General features: G+C 40.0%; 1 protein-coding gene across 2 annotated transcripts; it reads right to left on the bottom strand.

Moving 5' to 3' along the window:
• Positions 1-16,205: 16,205 nt before the first annotated feature.
• On the bottom strand, positions 16,206-16,915 carry LOC122624726. Of its 2 annotated transcripts, none has more exons than XM_043804410.1 (4): positions 16,853-16,915; positions 16,651-16,806; positions 16,416-16,583; positions 16,206-16,361 (listed from the first exon to the last, which is right to left on the bottom strand). In XM_043804410.1, the coding sequence occupies exons 1-4, from the start codon at positions 16,913-16,915 to the stop codon at positions 16,206-16,208; spliced, it is 543 nt and encodes a 180-aa protein (XP_043660345.1). The 2 variants fall into 2 exon arrangements, with proteins under 2 accessions (XP_043660345.1, XP_043660346.1); XM_043804411.1 differs by having other exon boundaries at positions 16,440-16,583.
• Between the last annotated feature and the right edge of the window lie 604 nt (positions 16,916-17,519).

The following is a 17,519-nucleotide window of genomic DNA, read 5'->3' as shown; positions in this document are numbered from 1 at the left end:
AAACCAAATGATAAATCCTTCATTTGCCGCCGATCAATTGGCTGGCAGAGTACTATCCTGTTTCATTCACAAAAAAGTCGGCAAAACAGACTGTACTCTGGTGGACGGACGGACGTATGTGTGCAATTGATGGAGGATTTGTTTCCTGGCCATTTTCGAGCTGTTCAGGACAGATGACGTCGAGTTGAGTGAGTGGCCAAGGGACCGGGACCCAGGCGAATTGAACTGAACCCCCGCAAGAAGCGCGGGATCATAATATGGGAATCAGTTTGGAAAATGTTTCACATAAGTGCCTTTCGTACATAAGGACTCTTTATGAGGACCAAGGCAATTGTGATCGGCGGCGTGCTTGTTGAATAGAGCAAAGAAACAAATCTCCCAGCTCATCATCATCGCTATAATGGTAATGGTAATCATCATCATCCCGGTATCGCAGCCTCCTCAACATTTATTTTTTAGCTGAAGCCAATGTTTATTTAAGCATTGCGGGGTGTGTTTTCATTTTTTCATCTTTTTTTTTCCTTTCTCACTGAGATTGGCAATGGCCGATTTCTATATCACTCCATATTATTCCATATTATTCCCATATAAGGACGACGCCGTCGACGACGACGATGGTTGTGACAGCGCGGCAGGATGACAGCTAGGGCGATGAGGATCCTCGAGAGATTATAAAACTGTTCGTTCACCCTTGCTCTGATTTCGAGTGGCTCAATCTCGCAGCTCTTCGGCACACAAAATGTCTCCCATGCAGGATGTTTCCTCATTTTGTATAGCCCTTTCACCCCCCCTCGAAACTCCCGGCCAACCACCCGATGTTTTGTTGATTCAATTCACATAAGTCCCTGCATTCGTCGTTCATATATTTGATTGCATTCCCTTCTCGAACGCGAAGCAGAACGACTATAACATAACGCGATTAAAGAGGTATATAGCCAGACACATAGCATTGAAACTGAACATGACACCCCCTTTTTGGCCATATAAGATGTTTTATTCAAAGGCTTCAAATTATGAGCCCAAAACTAAATCAAATCGACTAGGGCGCAACCTAAAATAGTATTTTTGTAAAATTAATCTTGTAATCTTTAAAAATTATTAAATGTAATGACATAATTCAAATATTCGAACTGCAAATGACCTTAACTTTTGTCTCGCTTTTGCAAATATCCAGGGTAGCCAGGGTATCCAGGCAAACTTCCCCAGTAGCTTTAAGGTTATGCACGATTTCATTTTTGAATCCATTGAGGCTACTCTCGAATCGCCACTCGTTTCCAGTTTTTCTGGAAGCCCACAAAAGGGATGGGCTGGCAAAGAAAAGGCAGCCCTGAGTCAACTACGGATTAATTAAATACTCATATACGAAAATGTTTGGCTGTATACATCGGCGGACTGAGACTGGTACTGGGATTGGTACTGGGACTGGGGACTGGGACTCCCATGAATGGAGTGGAATGGACATGGTCGTCCTGGCCATGGTCCTGCAACATGGTCCTCCTCCGTGCTCTTGTGTTCTAAAGCGAATGCCATTGTTTTTTATAGCTCAATGCACATCAGTCCGTCGTCCTGCACAATGGCCAACACACACCCAACACACACAGGCAAACACGCAGGCTCAGCCCCAGAGTCCTGCAATTCCCGGAGTCCTGTAGTCCTGGAGTTCTGCTCTTTCTAAGGACACATAGACACACAGCCCCAACACACAAATACACACTCAACCCACTCGGCAATGCACATGAATTCCAATTATGTGTATGATTTGCAGTGTTTGCTAATATTTGCATTCCCCTGTTTACCTTTGGATGCAATTTTGTCAGCTTCTTTCATTGGGGCTTTCGAATGGCATAGTGGTTGGGGTGCATCTTCTATTTAAATTGTTTTTAAAGCGGCGCACAAATGAATTTATAAAGTCGATTAGAATGAAAGCAAGCACAATCCTTATTGCGATTACAGGCTAACGATTTTTGTGCAAACGTATGAAAAGGAAATAAATATAGTAGTAGTACTTTGTTAGTTATAAGTTCTGAGTGTTCCCAACTGAAAATTAATATGCAATGCTTGAGGTGGGTGCACTCTACCCAGAATCCACACGTTTCCGATTCCAGTTAAACATCATGGAAGACACGCGGGACAAAATGCCAACCATCTTAATGCATGGAGTGCGTTCTTTGACCATTGAAAAGGAAGTCACGCGTTTTTTAAGAGAGATAATTGGATATGTGACCACAAACTGGGGCGCATCACGTTGGTCAACTTTAATTGCGGATCATCAGGTCGGTGATGGCTTTTCGGGGCGATCTCGGCTCATATAATATCTAGGGTCGGTTCGAACACAAAAACTAGTTATGGAACACATCCCGTCTGGGTTTGGGTTTAGTTTGGTTTGGTTTGGCGTGACCTGCAATTAAGCGCCTCAGATGTTCTATACAGCTCTTCAAAATGACACGAGTCTCTTTGTCGTCGTCATTTCAGTTTTTAATGGAGCTTTCGGCTCGGGGAGTTCAGACCCTAATTGATCTGGTTCCCATTAATAATGACAGCTCAGAGGGGCTTAAATCTGTTGACCTCCCTCGGCACAGATTTTAATTCAATTAGTTTACAACGTTCGGTGCACTTGCGTTTCTTGCTTCTTGACAAAAGGAATGGATTCTCACTGGCACATAAGCATATAAGTTGAATTTTAATTAAACGATATTTATCATTTAGAAATGGTAATCTATTTGAGGGCGTTCAATTCTACTTCAACTCGTATGTAGCAGTGATTTGGCAACGATTTTAATAGATTTTCCTAGATTTTCTCATACATTTTCGAGGCGGACTTGGGATCGTGATTAATTTGAGAACGGCGGTTGCTTGGCAATGCTTTTTACCTAATGTCTGATGGCCAGGTGGCACTCATCTCCTCAACTCCACAACTCCTCATCTGCAGCCTGCTGCCGCTACCCATTGATGTGAACCTTAATTATAACGCCATCGAGCTGCGTCATCATTTACAAAACGCCACCAACCACAAGACCGAATCAGGGCAGCCATTATTATTATTATTATTATTACTGCTATTGCTATTGCTATTGCCATGGACGGGGCTGTTTAAGTACATAAGCCGGGGAAAATTTCCATACACCCATCCATACCAACCATATATTGCCTTGCCCTTATGTGCGACCCCGTGCGAGGGTTTGATTTCCGTATAGATGTACATTTTTCGCCCCTGTCCCACTCCAGATCATAAAATTGGGTTCAAATCGAGTTTCAACGGAGGTTGGACCACCCTTCAAAAGGGTTGAGATGCGTTCCCAACCAGGAAGAGTCCAGGAATGGCTTCATAGTATTCTATCAATTAATTTAATTGGAGCCAACTTCTAAGTCACATTTTAATAGTTTGCTTAGAGTGTAAAACTTGGATCTAAGGTTAAAAATGAATGCTATTTCGATTGTTTTCCGAACAATAGTTCTTAGTTCGCGGCGTACTTTGAATTCTGCATATTTATTATTACAGCTTTTCATTGCACAGCATACGGTTTTGCTTTTAAGTCATCCGCATATTTGTAGTAGGGCCCATTGTACCTGGCTGATAATCTATGTGTTTTCCTAAATTAAGACAATTATAATTTTGCCAAGTTCGGGCAGCGTGGAGCGGGAAAACAATGCGGAGATCAGAGGGAATGCAGGTGGGATTAACGTGGAAAAGTTGAGATGCGGGGAAATGCTAAAATCGTTCGGTTAACACAACAGATCGGCAAAGAGAAAGAAAAGCCATACGAGCCGAGCATACAAGGGCCATACAATGCCATCGATTTCTGCCGACAACAATGGCACAGTGTTGCGAATGAATAATTAAAATAATAGGTCAAGCGGGTCGAACAAAGGCCAACAATGCCGATATCCTTGCTGATCCTGTTCGAGGCCCTCTGAGATGGTAGCGCCATGCGCTAAGGCTAGGCGCACCGAAACAGGTTGGTTAACCTGGTTATCCTGGCCATCCTGGTTATCCCGGCCATCCTGCCCTATAGTCGTACATATGTACGTACCTACACACTTAGGCCAACTTACCTTCCCCGTAGGGGTTTAACTGCCAAAGACAAAGGACTCGAGGCGAACAAACGCAGCAGGCAAAACAATGCGGCAAAGCGTTAAATACGTACGTTTTCAGCAGCCAAATGGCACAGAGAGGAAGAGAGGGAGAGAGCGAAAAATGAGCAAGTGAGCAAGTGAGCAAGTGAGCAAATGAGCAAAAGGACACGGTAGCAGCGGCAGGACAAAGGACACAAAGGGGCAAATACAACTAATTATCCTATTCACCTATTCACGTGTGTCCCTCCGTGTGCGTGTAATTACTCAGTCTGCATCCTGGTCAGTGCCAGTATCAGTGTGGCACGGCCAAAGGACCTCGATCTGCACTTGTCAACCGCGCAGCTTCGATCTCTAATCCTGCCAGGTCCTTTCACTCTGTGTTCCTGCCGCTGGCCCAATTGCTCCTACTCCTGCTGCTGCTGCTGCTCCTGGTCCCAAACCGAGAAGCCAATTACCGATTTTATCTGGTAACCTGTAAACGGTTGCCCTCTTGCCCTCTGGTCCTCTGGGCCTCTGGTAATTTTTGCGCACAGCGGAGACACTTGGATGACACTCGTCCTTGGATGATCCAAGCGGCATATGGTTGTGATCATCAATCAATCATACAGTGCCTCATCAAGTACCTGTTTCCCAAAGTCGAGCTCCAGCCGTGTCCAAAATCGAGTAGAGAAATGTGGAAAATCAAAAAATCAAAAATACTCGTACGGAATTCTAAAGACAAAGTGCCGAGGTGACCTGGTACTCCCAAGATGAATCGACGGTTTGTTCGCACCCCGTCGATAAGCAGTTAATTATATTTACTCCCATCCTGTTTTTAACCATCCAAAAGGGCGTTGCAACTCGGCGGCTTTGCTTTGTTTCCTGCTGCACATTATTTTCCAAGTATAGTAGTGTATAGTACGCGTGTCTAGTTGCACTTTTTCCCAAGTTTCGGCGCCAAGGAGCATTAATCAATGACAGTCAATACCATCCATCCAGCAATCCATCCATCCATCTATTCGAACTATCCATCCAATCTGTCCGCTCAACACGGCGGCATTCATTGCAACATTACCGTAAAATTTTAGTTTTATCCACATATATACATATATGCATGCCTCTTTTTTCGGCGATCGGAGTGGATCTCTGCGGAGCTCAAAGGGAAACCGTATAAATCATAATTACATTTCCAAATTATTCATCGTCAATCAACATAATGAAATACGTTTTTGGGCTCTCAAACTTAAGTAATCTATTCCACGTGAGCCAGCACTTTCGATCAATCCCGTCTTATTTTCGATCCAGTTGCAAGCCAAAAAAAAAGTGGGAAGTGTCGCAGCATGAGATTAATTACAAAACCCATGAATTTATTCAGTTTTGCCCACTAATCAACGAGGATATGACCAAGCTGTTTTCACGATGATCTGATTTTGGAATCTCGAAACTGGGCGGTTTATGAAATTAAAGTTCATATTAGATTCTTGTGAGGAACCCTCGATTGTATTCGTACCTTATCGATAATACATTTCCGGTAATTACTTATAAAGATCGTTTCAAATTTAACCTCTCAATCTCTGTGGCATTCACAGTTTTATTAAAGAGTATGTTTCCAAAAGTTAATAGAATAATGTGTATATTTTATATATATATGTATATGATATATATTGAAAGCATTACTGATGTTTTCATACTGACTTACAGAATATAAAAAAAAGGCCAGCAAGCTGAAGAGGCAAGAGTTTTTACCCCATTTCCCGTCCATTGGCGCCATACAAACATGCATTTTAAAATAATTAGATTCGAACCCTTCGCCCTGAACCACTCATTTTGGATGAAGGGTATACAACGTACGGAGCGAATAATACGCAATTAAATTGAGGGGTGTGGCCAGTGTCCTCATCCCTTCGCCCAGACGAGTCAACGAAAAATTTCATTAACGAAATCACTGTCGACGCACTCGCACTGGCATTCAAATTCGAATCTACGTCCACATCCACGTCCACGTCCATCGTATGCATACAATGATTTTTAAGAGCCATTTACATTTGAGTAATTTCATTGGGGTGTGTATAGCGCACAGATTTTGATTCAGCCCCTTTCCAATAATCGTCGAGAATGTTTACATAGACCCGTCGAGTTCAAAGAACCTACATATGGGCCATTCTTTTCTCTAGTTAGATTATTCATTTGCCAGCAAATTTGTCGGAAATAACTATGTGTTCACCAAAATCACCCAGCGTTTCAACAGCCTATATCTGGGTTGTCTTCAAATTGGGTTGCCTACTCTAATTTAATAGAAAAAAAATAAATTTTGTAAAACAGAGGTTATTGATCATGATCAAGAATATATATGCTTTATAAAACTGTAATATAAGACAATAGAAATAATATATAAACATAGTAACTCATTCTAAACATAGTACAAAGTCTAGCGAATTGTAGGATACTATCACAGCCTGAAAGTTGGCAATTTAGAATGAGAACAACACATCATCTCGTGGCGCCATCTGTGGACAGATAAGTAAACAACCACTGTGATCAGGAACGAACAGATCGCCACCTATGTTTTGACAATTGAACTTCGCTCAGCCACTAATCGCCATATGAGATTATCTGACATATTAAATTTGCCACAATGACTGATGAAACAAATTAAAGGCTATCATTATTTTGGGTTTGAGGTGACCATTTCCACGAACCCAAACAAATGCAAAAAGAGAAAAACAGGAAAAACAGGAGAAAAAACCATCACACACACAGGATCTGTCTAAAACAATCAAACGTTCTAGGTTACTTCCGCTTAATTAATTTCAAACCCTAAATTCAGCTGTGCCAACAGAGTTTTCCGCTGCCCCAGCTCCCGGATCCCAGCTGGAATGCCCCTGGGCAGTGCACACATTTCCGTAACGCATGGAAATGAGTCCCATCCGGACCAGGGACCAGGATGCCGTATGGAAATTGTTTAACATACAATTTGCGAGTGAAAACTTTTGTCACTGAGCACCCAACTGCCCCACCCACGCACACTTTTCATAATGCGCAAATGAAAATCTAATTATGCAATCTGGTGAAGCCAAATCGGTCGCCAAGTCCCAGAGCGATAAGCAATCAGACATTCCACAAAACCAGTGCCAAAGACCAGTTTAATCGAAAATCCACAGGGGTCAGAGGTCAGGGGTCAGTGGAGTGTCTGAAGTGGCTGAAGTGCGTGCACGGACATTCCTTTATGCAAATTACGTTCAATTGATTGCGCACGAAACAGTTTTTATTTCGATATTCCGCTGTCGCAAATATGTATACATTTTACTTAGATGGGCCACAACAATCGCTTTGATGTCGCTCATGTGAACAGTGCCTGGCATAACATTTTTCTTTCACAATGGGTTACTCAGGCCACAAAAGTTGCTCAAAAGGCCACTGCCTGGTGCCTTAAATAATTTGTGCCACAGCCAAAGTAGGGAACTTTTTGTCCACGAAATGCGTAAGCCTTAAATCTGTAAGCTATTAGAAACAAACTAAAATTTGAAGCAATGCTGTCAAGCTTTTTAATCCGGAAATCTATTAAAGCTCGAGAATTTGTGGAATTTTTAATGCTCGCAGCGCAAAAGGGTATACTAGATTTGTTCACAAGTAAGTAACAGGTTCAAGATGAACAATGAAAGTTGGGATTAAACATGCAGATTCGGGGCAATGCCTACCATCTGAGCAACGGGTATCTGATAGTTGAGGAAGATTGTTTTGTTATTTAATTAGATCAAACTATATTACTGCATACTTTAAGACACCTTTAGTGAGTTCCAATTGCAACATTAACCACATTCCTTTGCCCAATGTACATTTCTAAAATGGGAAAAACTGGCCAATATTTGCGCTCTGCACGACTGGTGGCCAAAAACGTGGAGGGGCAGGGAGGGAGGGGGGCTATTGTATTGGCCTTGTTGCTTCCTAACCGTTAATCGTCCTCAATTGCCTCTAAAAGCAACTTACACACGCTTTTCACGCACAAAAGACGCCGAAAGCGTTCCCTCATTGGCAAAAGCCCACAACAATATTTGTCTTTGACCCTATTATTTACTAAATTACCTTTTCCTTACGGCGAGGGCTTATGAACCCCAAGACAACCCCCCCAAAATACCCCAAAATACCAGACATATGTCGGCCTTTTCGGGGGTGTGAGCTGTGCAAGTGGAGCAAAGTGGAGTCGCAAGGCACTCGATAAGCCACTCGCCAGCATCTGCAGGTGAAATTATTTATTTTGCTCGGGTTAATCCACTACAAAAACAACTGAACTGAACTCTACTGAACTCAACTCAACTGCTAAGTTCAACTCTCCGCTAACGAAAACGAAAACCGAAGGGTAATGAAAAGGGGGAAGGGGGAAGGGGGGAAAGCGGGTGGGGAAAAGCGTCGGAAAATTCGAGCTGGCAATCGAGGAAAGCGATGAAAGTGAGCAGCCCCGAGGAGCTAAGCGTATGTGTACAAAGTGATTATAATTTCTTTAAGTGATTTCAGCCTTACCTTGAGGTATTTCGGCTTAATTGAAAACATTTCGTTAAATGGCTTCGACGACCGTGTTTGTGGTTGAATGCTCCACACTTTTGAACCACTGTTTGCAGTGATTAGCTTTATAAAGCACTCATTGTGCGAATAAAACGAGTCGTATGGGTAATCTCATGGGTGTAGGTCACGGAAATGGTAGTTTTAAAAGGACATAAACGGTTAATGGTTATGTGGGTAGAGTATAACCATAACAATCTACAAATTGTTCCCTTCTCACTTCTATCAATGTGCCTAGTTTAAACAACCGATTGTAGATATTACATGACGAATTTAAAATTATTGTTCAAAACTACTCAGTATTTTGATCAGAACATTCGAAATATTGGTCCAAATATGGAATGTCAAATCTCGTTGAATTCGTAATTAAATTTCCAATCGAACTGTGTTTACCAAAAAAAAAATATTTTTTTTTCATTTTTTTCCAATTTTTGATGATCATTTTTGGGTTTTGGCCGAAAATTGATTTTCTGTGTTTTTGCGATTTAAATATCAGTATTTTGATCAGAACATTCGAAATATTGGTCCAAATATGGAATGTCATATCTCGTTGAATTCGTAATTAAATTTCCAATCAAACTGTGTTTACCAAAAAAATTTAATTTTTTTTTCATTTTTTTCCAATTTTTGATGATCATTTTTGGGTTTTGGCCGAAAATTGATTTTCTGTGTTTTTGCAATTTAAATATCAGTATTTTGATCAGAACATTCGAAATATTGGTCCAAATATGGAATGTCATATCTCGTTGAATTCGTAATTAAATTTCCAATCAAACTGTGTTTACCAAAAAAAAAATATTTTTTTTTCATTTTTTTCCAATTTTTGATGATCATTTTTGGGTTTTGGCCGAAAATTGATTTTCTGTGTTTTTGCGATTTAAATATCAGTATTTTGATCAGAACATTCGAAATATTGGTCCAAATATGGAATGTCATATCTCGTTGAATTCGTAATTAAATTTCCAATCAAACTGTGTTTACCAAAAAAATTTAATTTTTTTTTCAAATTTTTTCCAATTTTTGATGATGACTTTTGGCCGAAAATTGATTTTCTGTGTTTTTGCGATTTAAATATCAGTATTTTGATCAGAACATTCGAAATATTGGTCCAAATATGGAATGTCATATCTCGTTGAATTCGTAATTAAATTTCCAATCAAACTGTGTTTACCAAATAAAAAATTTTTTTTTTTCATTTTTTTCCAATTTTTGATGATCATTTTTGGGTTTTGGCCGAAAATTGATTTTCTGTTTTTTTGCGAATAAAATATCAGTATTTTGATCAGAACTTTCAAAATATTGGGCCAAATATGGAATGTCATATCTCGTTGAATTCGTAATTAAATTTCCAATCGAACTGTGTTTACCAAAAAAAATTTATTTTTTTTTCATTTTTTTCCAATTTTTGATGATGATTTTTGGGTTTTGGCCGAAAATTGATTTTCTGTGTTTTTGCGATTTAAATATCAGTATTTTGATCAAAACATTCGAAATATTGGTCCAAATATGGAATGTCATATCTCGTTGAATTCGTAATTAAATTTCCAATCAAACTGTGTTTACCAAATAAAAAATTTTTTTTTTTCATTTTTTTCCCATTTCTGATGATCATTTTTGGGTTTTGGCCGAAAATTGATTTTCTGTGTTTTTGCGATTTAAATATCAGTATTTTGATCAGAACTTTCAAAATATTCCAAATATGGAATGATATACCTCGTTGAGTTCGTAATTAAATTTCCAAGCGAACTGTGTTCAAAAATGGAGATTCTATTTTCTTCACATTTGTTGTAATTTTTGATGATGACAAAAATGCGAAAATCTATGCAAAAATTAAGCTTTTATAATACAGAGGTGGCATTGGTTATTTGGTGCGCAACACAGTAGTTATATTAGCTTTATCACTTTTATAGCCAAGTTATGATAATAACCCTACTCTATTCATTGTGAGTTCTGAATTTCTATACGCTTACGTATTTCTTTGTGTGTAAAAGGTAAAAGGCCATAAACGAATGGACATTCCATAGAGGTGACCCTAAGCGAACATTTTCAGCTAGACCATAATTCCTTGACAACGGTTTGCATTATTCACATAAAACTTTATAGCTTCGGCCGCTTTCAGGATGGAGCTCCTTTCTATTTTCACCCGTTCCCTGGCCGTCTTGTCTCGTTCTCGTACTCGTCCTGTGCCTGTGCCAGTTAGTCGTCGTCCTATGCCGACCCGGCATTTGCATTTTAAACATTAATAGGTGCATAATTTACAAAAAAAAAATACAAAAAAAAAAGGAAAAGGCGAAGCAAATGAGGCCGCTGTGGGCTAACAACGGGTTAATTAATAATTTCCAGCCTTAAAACACGGCATGTACTTATTCGGAGATCCATTCGACAAATAGCCACTCTTTAAAGCGAGGGTTATGTCGTCTTTAAGTCGCAGCCCTTCATTTTTTTGTAGCTGTTGCTGTTGTCGTTGTTGTTGTTGCTGTGGCGCCCCCCAGTTGCCCATCCTTTTTTATATTTTAATTATTATGACGAGAATGTCCAATAAGGCGCGTCAGGACTTTTAGAAGCCTTCCCCCTGGGTGCAAGTAGATGCGGAGTCCACCGAACGGGTTACCCAAATCCGAGTTCTCGAGGGCAAAGTTTTCGAGTCGCCAGCGTTTACTTACTACGAGTATCCCGCTCCTGATGAAGCCTCCCGTTTCCGGCCATCCGAAATTCACATTCGCAGCCAAGTCCTTTTGGAGTCCTTGTCTTGGTGCAAATATTGTCTGGTCTGGTCTGGTCTGGTTTGGAGCTGGACTGGTTTTTGGTCTGGTTGTTGGACAAGTTTGCTCTGCTCTGCCGTCAGGAGATTGTCGTTTTTAATCTGCAGCGCGGTTTTTGGCTGGAGTTGGGGTGGCTCTTCATTTAAGGTAAGGGTAGGTGGGTATCACTGGGTGGGTGAATGGGTGTGTGTGTCTGGGGTGCCAAAATGATTGCGAAATTGAATTTTCAATTTTATTTTTCGAATAAAAAATTCAAAAGCCAAAGCAGCAAGTGTACATGGCTGCTGTCGAGGCAAAGGGGCGAAAAGTGAAAAGCGAAAAGCAAAAGGCACTGGCCTGTATCCAAAAAAATATTTATTGCAAGTAAACTTTTATTACAATTTGTGTTTATTTGCTCCAACCTCTTTTCAATTAGAAACCAGAAAGTCGAGTGGATGGCATCGTAAAACAAATCAAACGAATGTTCGGAAAAGTGTAGCATCTGAAGGATAAAAGCGATCGAAGTGACTTTTCAACTACGTCTGGGTATTCTATTGGTTTTTCGGTCAGCAGACTTAACCCGCTGGCTGTTTACATACAATTTTCTACCAAAAATGTTTATTAAAACGTCGGCCAGACAAATTGAGTCGATAGTACAACTTTAAACACATAAAACCTTTATACATTTAATAAGTAAGTAATAACTACGGTCCGAGCAGACATGAGATGGCGAAATTGCATCGATGGAGCTGAGGTTCAACCTTAAATCCACTGAGTCTGGTGCTTCCTGGTTTAATTAATGAGAGTGACTTGTGCTACTGCGCCCACTACCCATTGCACAGTGGTATGAGACCACGGCAAAAACTGGTTCAGAATGTTGTCACATAAATAAGCAAAATAAACATATCTAAATTTGTACATAGAAGAATGTTTATGAACCTTAAAACAACTATGTATATGTACATATATGCTATGGATTAGGTCACTAATTGGGTTTCTTTCTTTTGAGAAGTTTACTGACCATTTGACCACTGTCCGTTGTGCAGAATCAGGGTTTTGACAAATCATTATGCGAGCACAGGGATCCATATTGCATATTGAGACAGACCCCTCACATTTCCCCAACACACTGATTGTTTGCCAACACTTAGCGACTGGATTTCCAGGACATACGACCAAGCACCAAGCACCAATCACCAAGCAGCAAGGACCAAGGACCAAGGACTAACGAGCGCACAGCGAAATGACAGAGTGTCCGCGACACGATGATGTGGCAAAGGAAAAGCAAACAGGATCGAAGCAGGAGTAAAAACAATGCAAATCACGCAAACCACTGCCATGTCGAACCAATAATTGAAAAGTCCTAACGCCAAATGGCCACGACAGTCATCAATCTTTTAGGTGTGTTAGATGTGCTTCCCATTCTGCTACTGCTACTACTTTACCACTGCTGTTCCTCCCGTTTTCATATTTTCGCCTCATCTATTGCGTGTTTGTGTCTTCGAATTGGGAACGTACATCCCCGAATGGGACCGGATTTAACACGGAATCCGTTGCACTTTGTACTCCCAGTGCTACTCAAACTTCCTCCTCCGCCGGACACTCCCACACTTCCTCCAAGTGAATATGTCTTTTGTGGCTATGTCCTTCCAGTCCTACAATACGAAACTACACTAATCAGGTTAACTACACTGCCATCGGCATTATGGATGTCTGAACACAACGCGGTGCGGAATGCCAGTCAAATTTCATTGATTTTACAAACACGGAAGGTTTAAACATTCCGCCTTTGGCTTTAGACAGCTAAACGCTTTAATTAGGAAGAATATACATTTCTTAGATGTACAAATAGAAGAAATGGTAACTTCCATTTTACTTAAGCATTCCAAGACTTTAGTTCGAAAACCTTTGAAAGCTAAACTTTAATGTATATCCAAGATAAACTACCCGATTGGCGAAAGTTTGATGAACGGCAATTTCCGCACTTAGTGTCCTGAGAGTCCTGAGAGTCCTGCGGCCGATAATGTCCAGTTACGCGAGTGGAATACGGATATTTGGGGCTGATTGAAAGGGTTGGCCTCCAGTCATTTCGCTATCGCTATAGTGTCTCCACTATTGATTTTCTCTAACATCTCAGCATTCTGCTCCCACCATGTGGTTGTACATTTTTATATTTGGGGAAAAAATCCCGGTGATTTACCGCGACTTCTAATGAAAGCAGCAAAGTTAAATCGTAGGTAAGGAAACGCGGTCATCCCAAAAGTAATATTTTGCTTATGTTTTTAATGTACAATTTTGTGGCTTTTAGCGGCTGTCAGGTGGTGGAGGCAAGCCCAACTTTTTATAGTCTGCGACGGGTGGGGTGTGGGGTATACATCTCAAATGGTGGTTGTGAATGGGCAAAACTTGTTCTTTGATGCACACTTTTTTTCTCAGTTTTTTTCCTTTGTTTTTTTGGAGTTCTACAAAGGAACTCGCGGCACACAGCAGCTGTGTGTGGAATGGGGAATGGGGAACAGGGATGGGGAAAATCCTGGTTGGAGGCTGAAGGTTGGAGGTTGGAGTTCTAGATGGTGCGACGGACATTAAGTAGTAGAATGTTGTCTTTATAACACTGTGAACACAAGCAAACACAAGAAAAGCGCCGGCGAAAAGGTCACAGCATGCCCCCCGGTACAAAAAGCCAAACTCAAGTCAAACCGACACACCCCGAGAAACAATTTTTCAATAAATTAGGTTTCTCAGCAGATTCCGCGCCGTTTGCCCCACACCTCCCCCACCTCAACACAGTACTATGGAGGCCATGCCATCTATAGCTCCGCTCTGTCCATCCATTTACATTCGGGGGTCCAAGTGAAGTAAAGCAATTCACCCCATATTTGTTTTCTGGCTTTTTGTACGCAAACGAGGAGGTAACTTCCTTCCACCTCGACCTCATCCTGTCATCTTGTTAAAAAAAAAAGAAAAGAGTCCTACGGGTATCGCCGAAGGCCCGGGGTCGTGGAAATATGCTTTGCTACTGAAGCCGCTGATTTATGCCCTTTTTAATGTGGCCAAAGTAAATGTCATTTAATTACACCCGATTTAATGGAATTTTACGCATTATCGGTACATTTTTCGAAAACTTCCTGTCCGCAGTTACTTCCGCTCCATCCCCACCAGCCCCACCATCTCCACGATCCCTCGTAATTTTGCGCCTTCCTTCCGTTTGGCCGAAAGTCAAAGCAAAATTAAAGTAATGCAAAGTAATGCTGCGGGGCAGGCCAGTAATTCGGTTGAAACGCTTTCAGAAGGTTACGCAAACAAAGACTCAAGTTGAATGGAAAACGCGACACACTTCAAAGGAATGCCCAGAATTTTTGAAAAGAAAATATTTGTGCCCATCGCAGTGTATTCAGATTTTATCTCCATCAACTTGTTTTGATTACCATTCAGCGAAGCCAATAGAAATTTATCTATTCACTCAAATCATATTGCAAATAGTCGGAATATCAGTGCCAACATGACAAGTTAAATGCGATTTCAAGCGATTGGCAGTGATTTCATCATTAATAATATTCAATAACTTTTCGTATTCATGTGGCTTTCATGTATGTTTTCAATTTTAAATGACATCGAATATATCTATGGGATTTATGCTATAGTTGAAAGCAATATACGCCATCAACTATTTCTGCTTGCCGGAAGTGATTTAGTTCGATTTATCTGACAAATGATTCATACCCCAGTTTAAATACGAAAATACGATGGGAGGGGAAAATGAAATTCACAAGGAAACTCCCACAAAGGACACAATGCCAAACTCAACTCATTCCCACACATTTCCATTTCCAACTTTTGTTTTTCTTTTGCATTTTTCATAAAAGGAGCAGTGAGCAGAGAGGCGAGTTCTGTGGACATTAAAATGCCACAAAACGTTTTATAGTAATTTTTCATCTTTGTCGACGGTCTGCCAACCCCAACCGCTGCCAAAAAATACCTCACATCGCAACGTTTGCGATTCAGTTTTCCAGTTTTTCACTTTTTCCATTTTCAGTTCGGTGGAAGGAGTTATGTAGGTGGGGGGGTTGGGGTTGGGGATGGGGATGCGGATGAGGGTTACACGGCGCTATAAAGCCGCCGACATTTATGTTGATCTCGTGCGGCGAATAAACACCGCGCTCCGCACCCATTTGCTGATACATTTTTATCTTTGTATGACAAGTTAATAATGTGTCAGTCCAGGCGCCTTTGTCGTCCTTTAAGGATGGACACGGAAATGCGGAAATGCGGAAGTACGGAGAACCGGAGTACCGGAGTCGGGCAGTACGGATATAGGGAAAACCCGGGGTTGCTATGTAGATTGCTTCGCATTTCGTAACTTCACCCACGGCATCAAATAAATTGTGGCACGCCTGTTGTTTTATTTTTTTTTATTGAAATTTTGTTGCGTCCGGAAAAGCCTTAGGTCCAAAAGTATTTCCTTCAAGTTTTAACGGATTTATTGTGATTTTTGGGTCACGTGTCTGCTGAGGAATTTGTTGAGCCTCGTTCGTTGATAATTGATTTTCATTTGATTCATTCGCTGAAGGTTCAAAATGAAAACGAAGGGATGCAAATTGATTGGGGTAAGAAAACGGGAAATTTTGCAGTTTCCCAAGTTAAGTTAAGTAATCTTGTCTCACTTGTTTTACTTTTATGTTGCTTAGCCATGTGACAGTTTTCGATAGATGGTTTTACGTATCATCCACCTGCAGTGCACAAATAGAGTTAAATACATGCTAATAAACTTGGCTTTTAAATTAAGATACATCATATGCATTACAACTGTATTTCTCTGGTGTCTTGTCATTGATTTTTGATAGTTTTTTCCTATCAAGTAAGAGACCAAAAGAATTCAGTTACAGCTCGATTAATGTCGTAGGCTATCCATTCCATTTTAAACATATAATTTCCCTCCGGAAAGGGCAGCACTTTGGTTAACTTATTATTTATAAAATGATAGGGCATCTTATCCAGCAAAACATCATGCTGAAATAATTATAACATGAATATTTACTTTATAAACTTTTACTTTATACCTACGTTATAGGGACAAGTGTGGTTTACGTTGGAATACTCTTTGAATAAATTGTAAAAAAATAGAGCAATCGGATTGGGATTCTGCGCTTTTATAAATCTGCACGCGTCTATAGTCATATTGTAGAGAAATGGCTTATAGCCATTCAAACGTTGATAGAGACCAAAACGCACCTGAATTTAGGAAAAGTTTCTCATGTTAATCGCTTAAATATAAATATATAAATTTAATTCAATATACCTTAACTTTCGTTACCGGCAGCTTTAGGAGCTTAACTTTAAGGGAACAATATTTGTAAGTACGGTTCACAGATTTCAGATAACAATACTCGAATAAGGCAAAGTCCTTATCCAGAGACTCGCACTTAACGTTTGTAAATTCCACTAGGGAACAAACCTAAAAGTAGCTCTTTAAATATGCTTATTCAGCAATACAAACTTACCTCTGTCAAGAAGTATGTAGTAAACATTAGAAAAGCGACGAAAAAATGCAGCTTGATTGCCATTATAAGCAGTTGGTTAAAACTGGCTGATAAACTTGAGCTACACTTTATCTGTAAATAAATAATTCAAAAAAGCCTTCTAATCCTTTCTAATTAATATGATTTTTGGCTTACATCCTTGCTTCTTTTTTAAGTAAGTTATGACCAAATCAGCATAAGGCAGCAAAACGATTGCGGAAAAACAGAACTTGCTAGTGGTTATAAACTAATTATATATGTATATTATGTGTTCAGCCGTTCCACTTAAAAGTCACCAATTAAATGAATTACAAATAATTACACTATTCCAAATCGATATGATCATAATACTGTCATTTAAATTTTCTATAAATAACAGTTGTCAATTATTTGTACAAACCTAACAACAGGTGCTGAATTATTTTGGTCCATTACGTACTTTTTATCATACTAATTAAAAAGCTAGCAGAAAATATAACAATTTTTTTCGATTTCTATTTTTTCTACCATTGAAACATTATTTACCGAACTTTTGTTAGAACTCTTTAATTTTCCGCTGTGTTCAATATTGATTTCGTTGAAAAATTATCGAGAGGGTAACAAATTATAAATCTACCCACATTCGACAGTTTCGAGGCGCAAAAATTAT

The sequence above is a fragment of the Drosophila teissieri genome, chromosome X (genome assembly GCF_016746235.2).
Source record: "Drosophila teissieri strain GT53w chromosome X, Prin_Dtei_1.1, whole genome shotgun sequence".
Lineage (NCBI taxonomy): Eukaryota > Metazoa > Arthropoda > Insecta > Diptera > Drosophilidae > Drosophila > Drosophila teissieri.
The sequence above is the reverse complement of the archived record's forward strand: the minus strand, read 5'-3'. Positions and strand labels throughout refer to the sequence as shown.

Bases quoted from the DNA above. Each gene is read 5' to 3' on its own strand.
- LOC122624726 (XM_043804410.1), bottom strand. From the start codon at position 16,915: ATGGCAATCAAGCTGCATTTTTTCGTCGCTTTTCTAATGTTTACTACA. The intron at 16,584-16,650 runs GTATATTGAATT...TCCTAAATTCAG, and splicing joins TGCCGGTAACGAAAGTTAAG to GTGCGTTTTGGTCTCTATCA. The intron at 16,362-16,415 runs GTAGGTATAAAG...TAATTATTTCAG, and splicing joins ACCACACTTGTCCCTATAAC to CATGATGTTTTGCTGGATAA.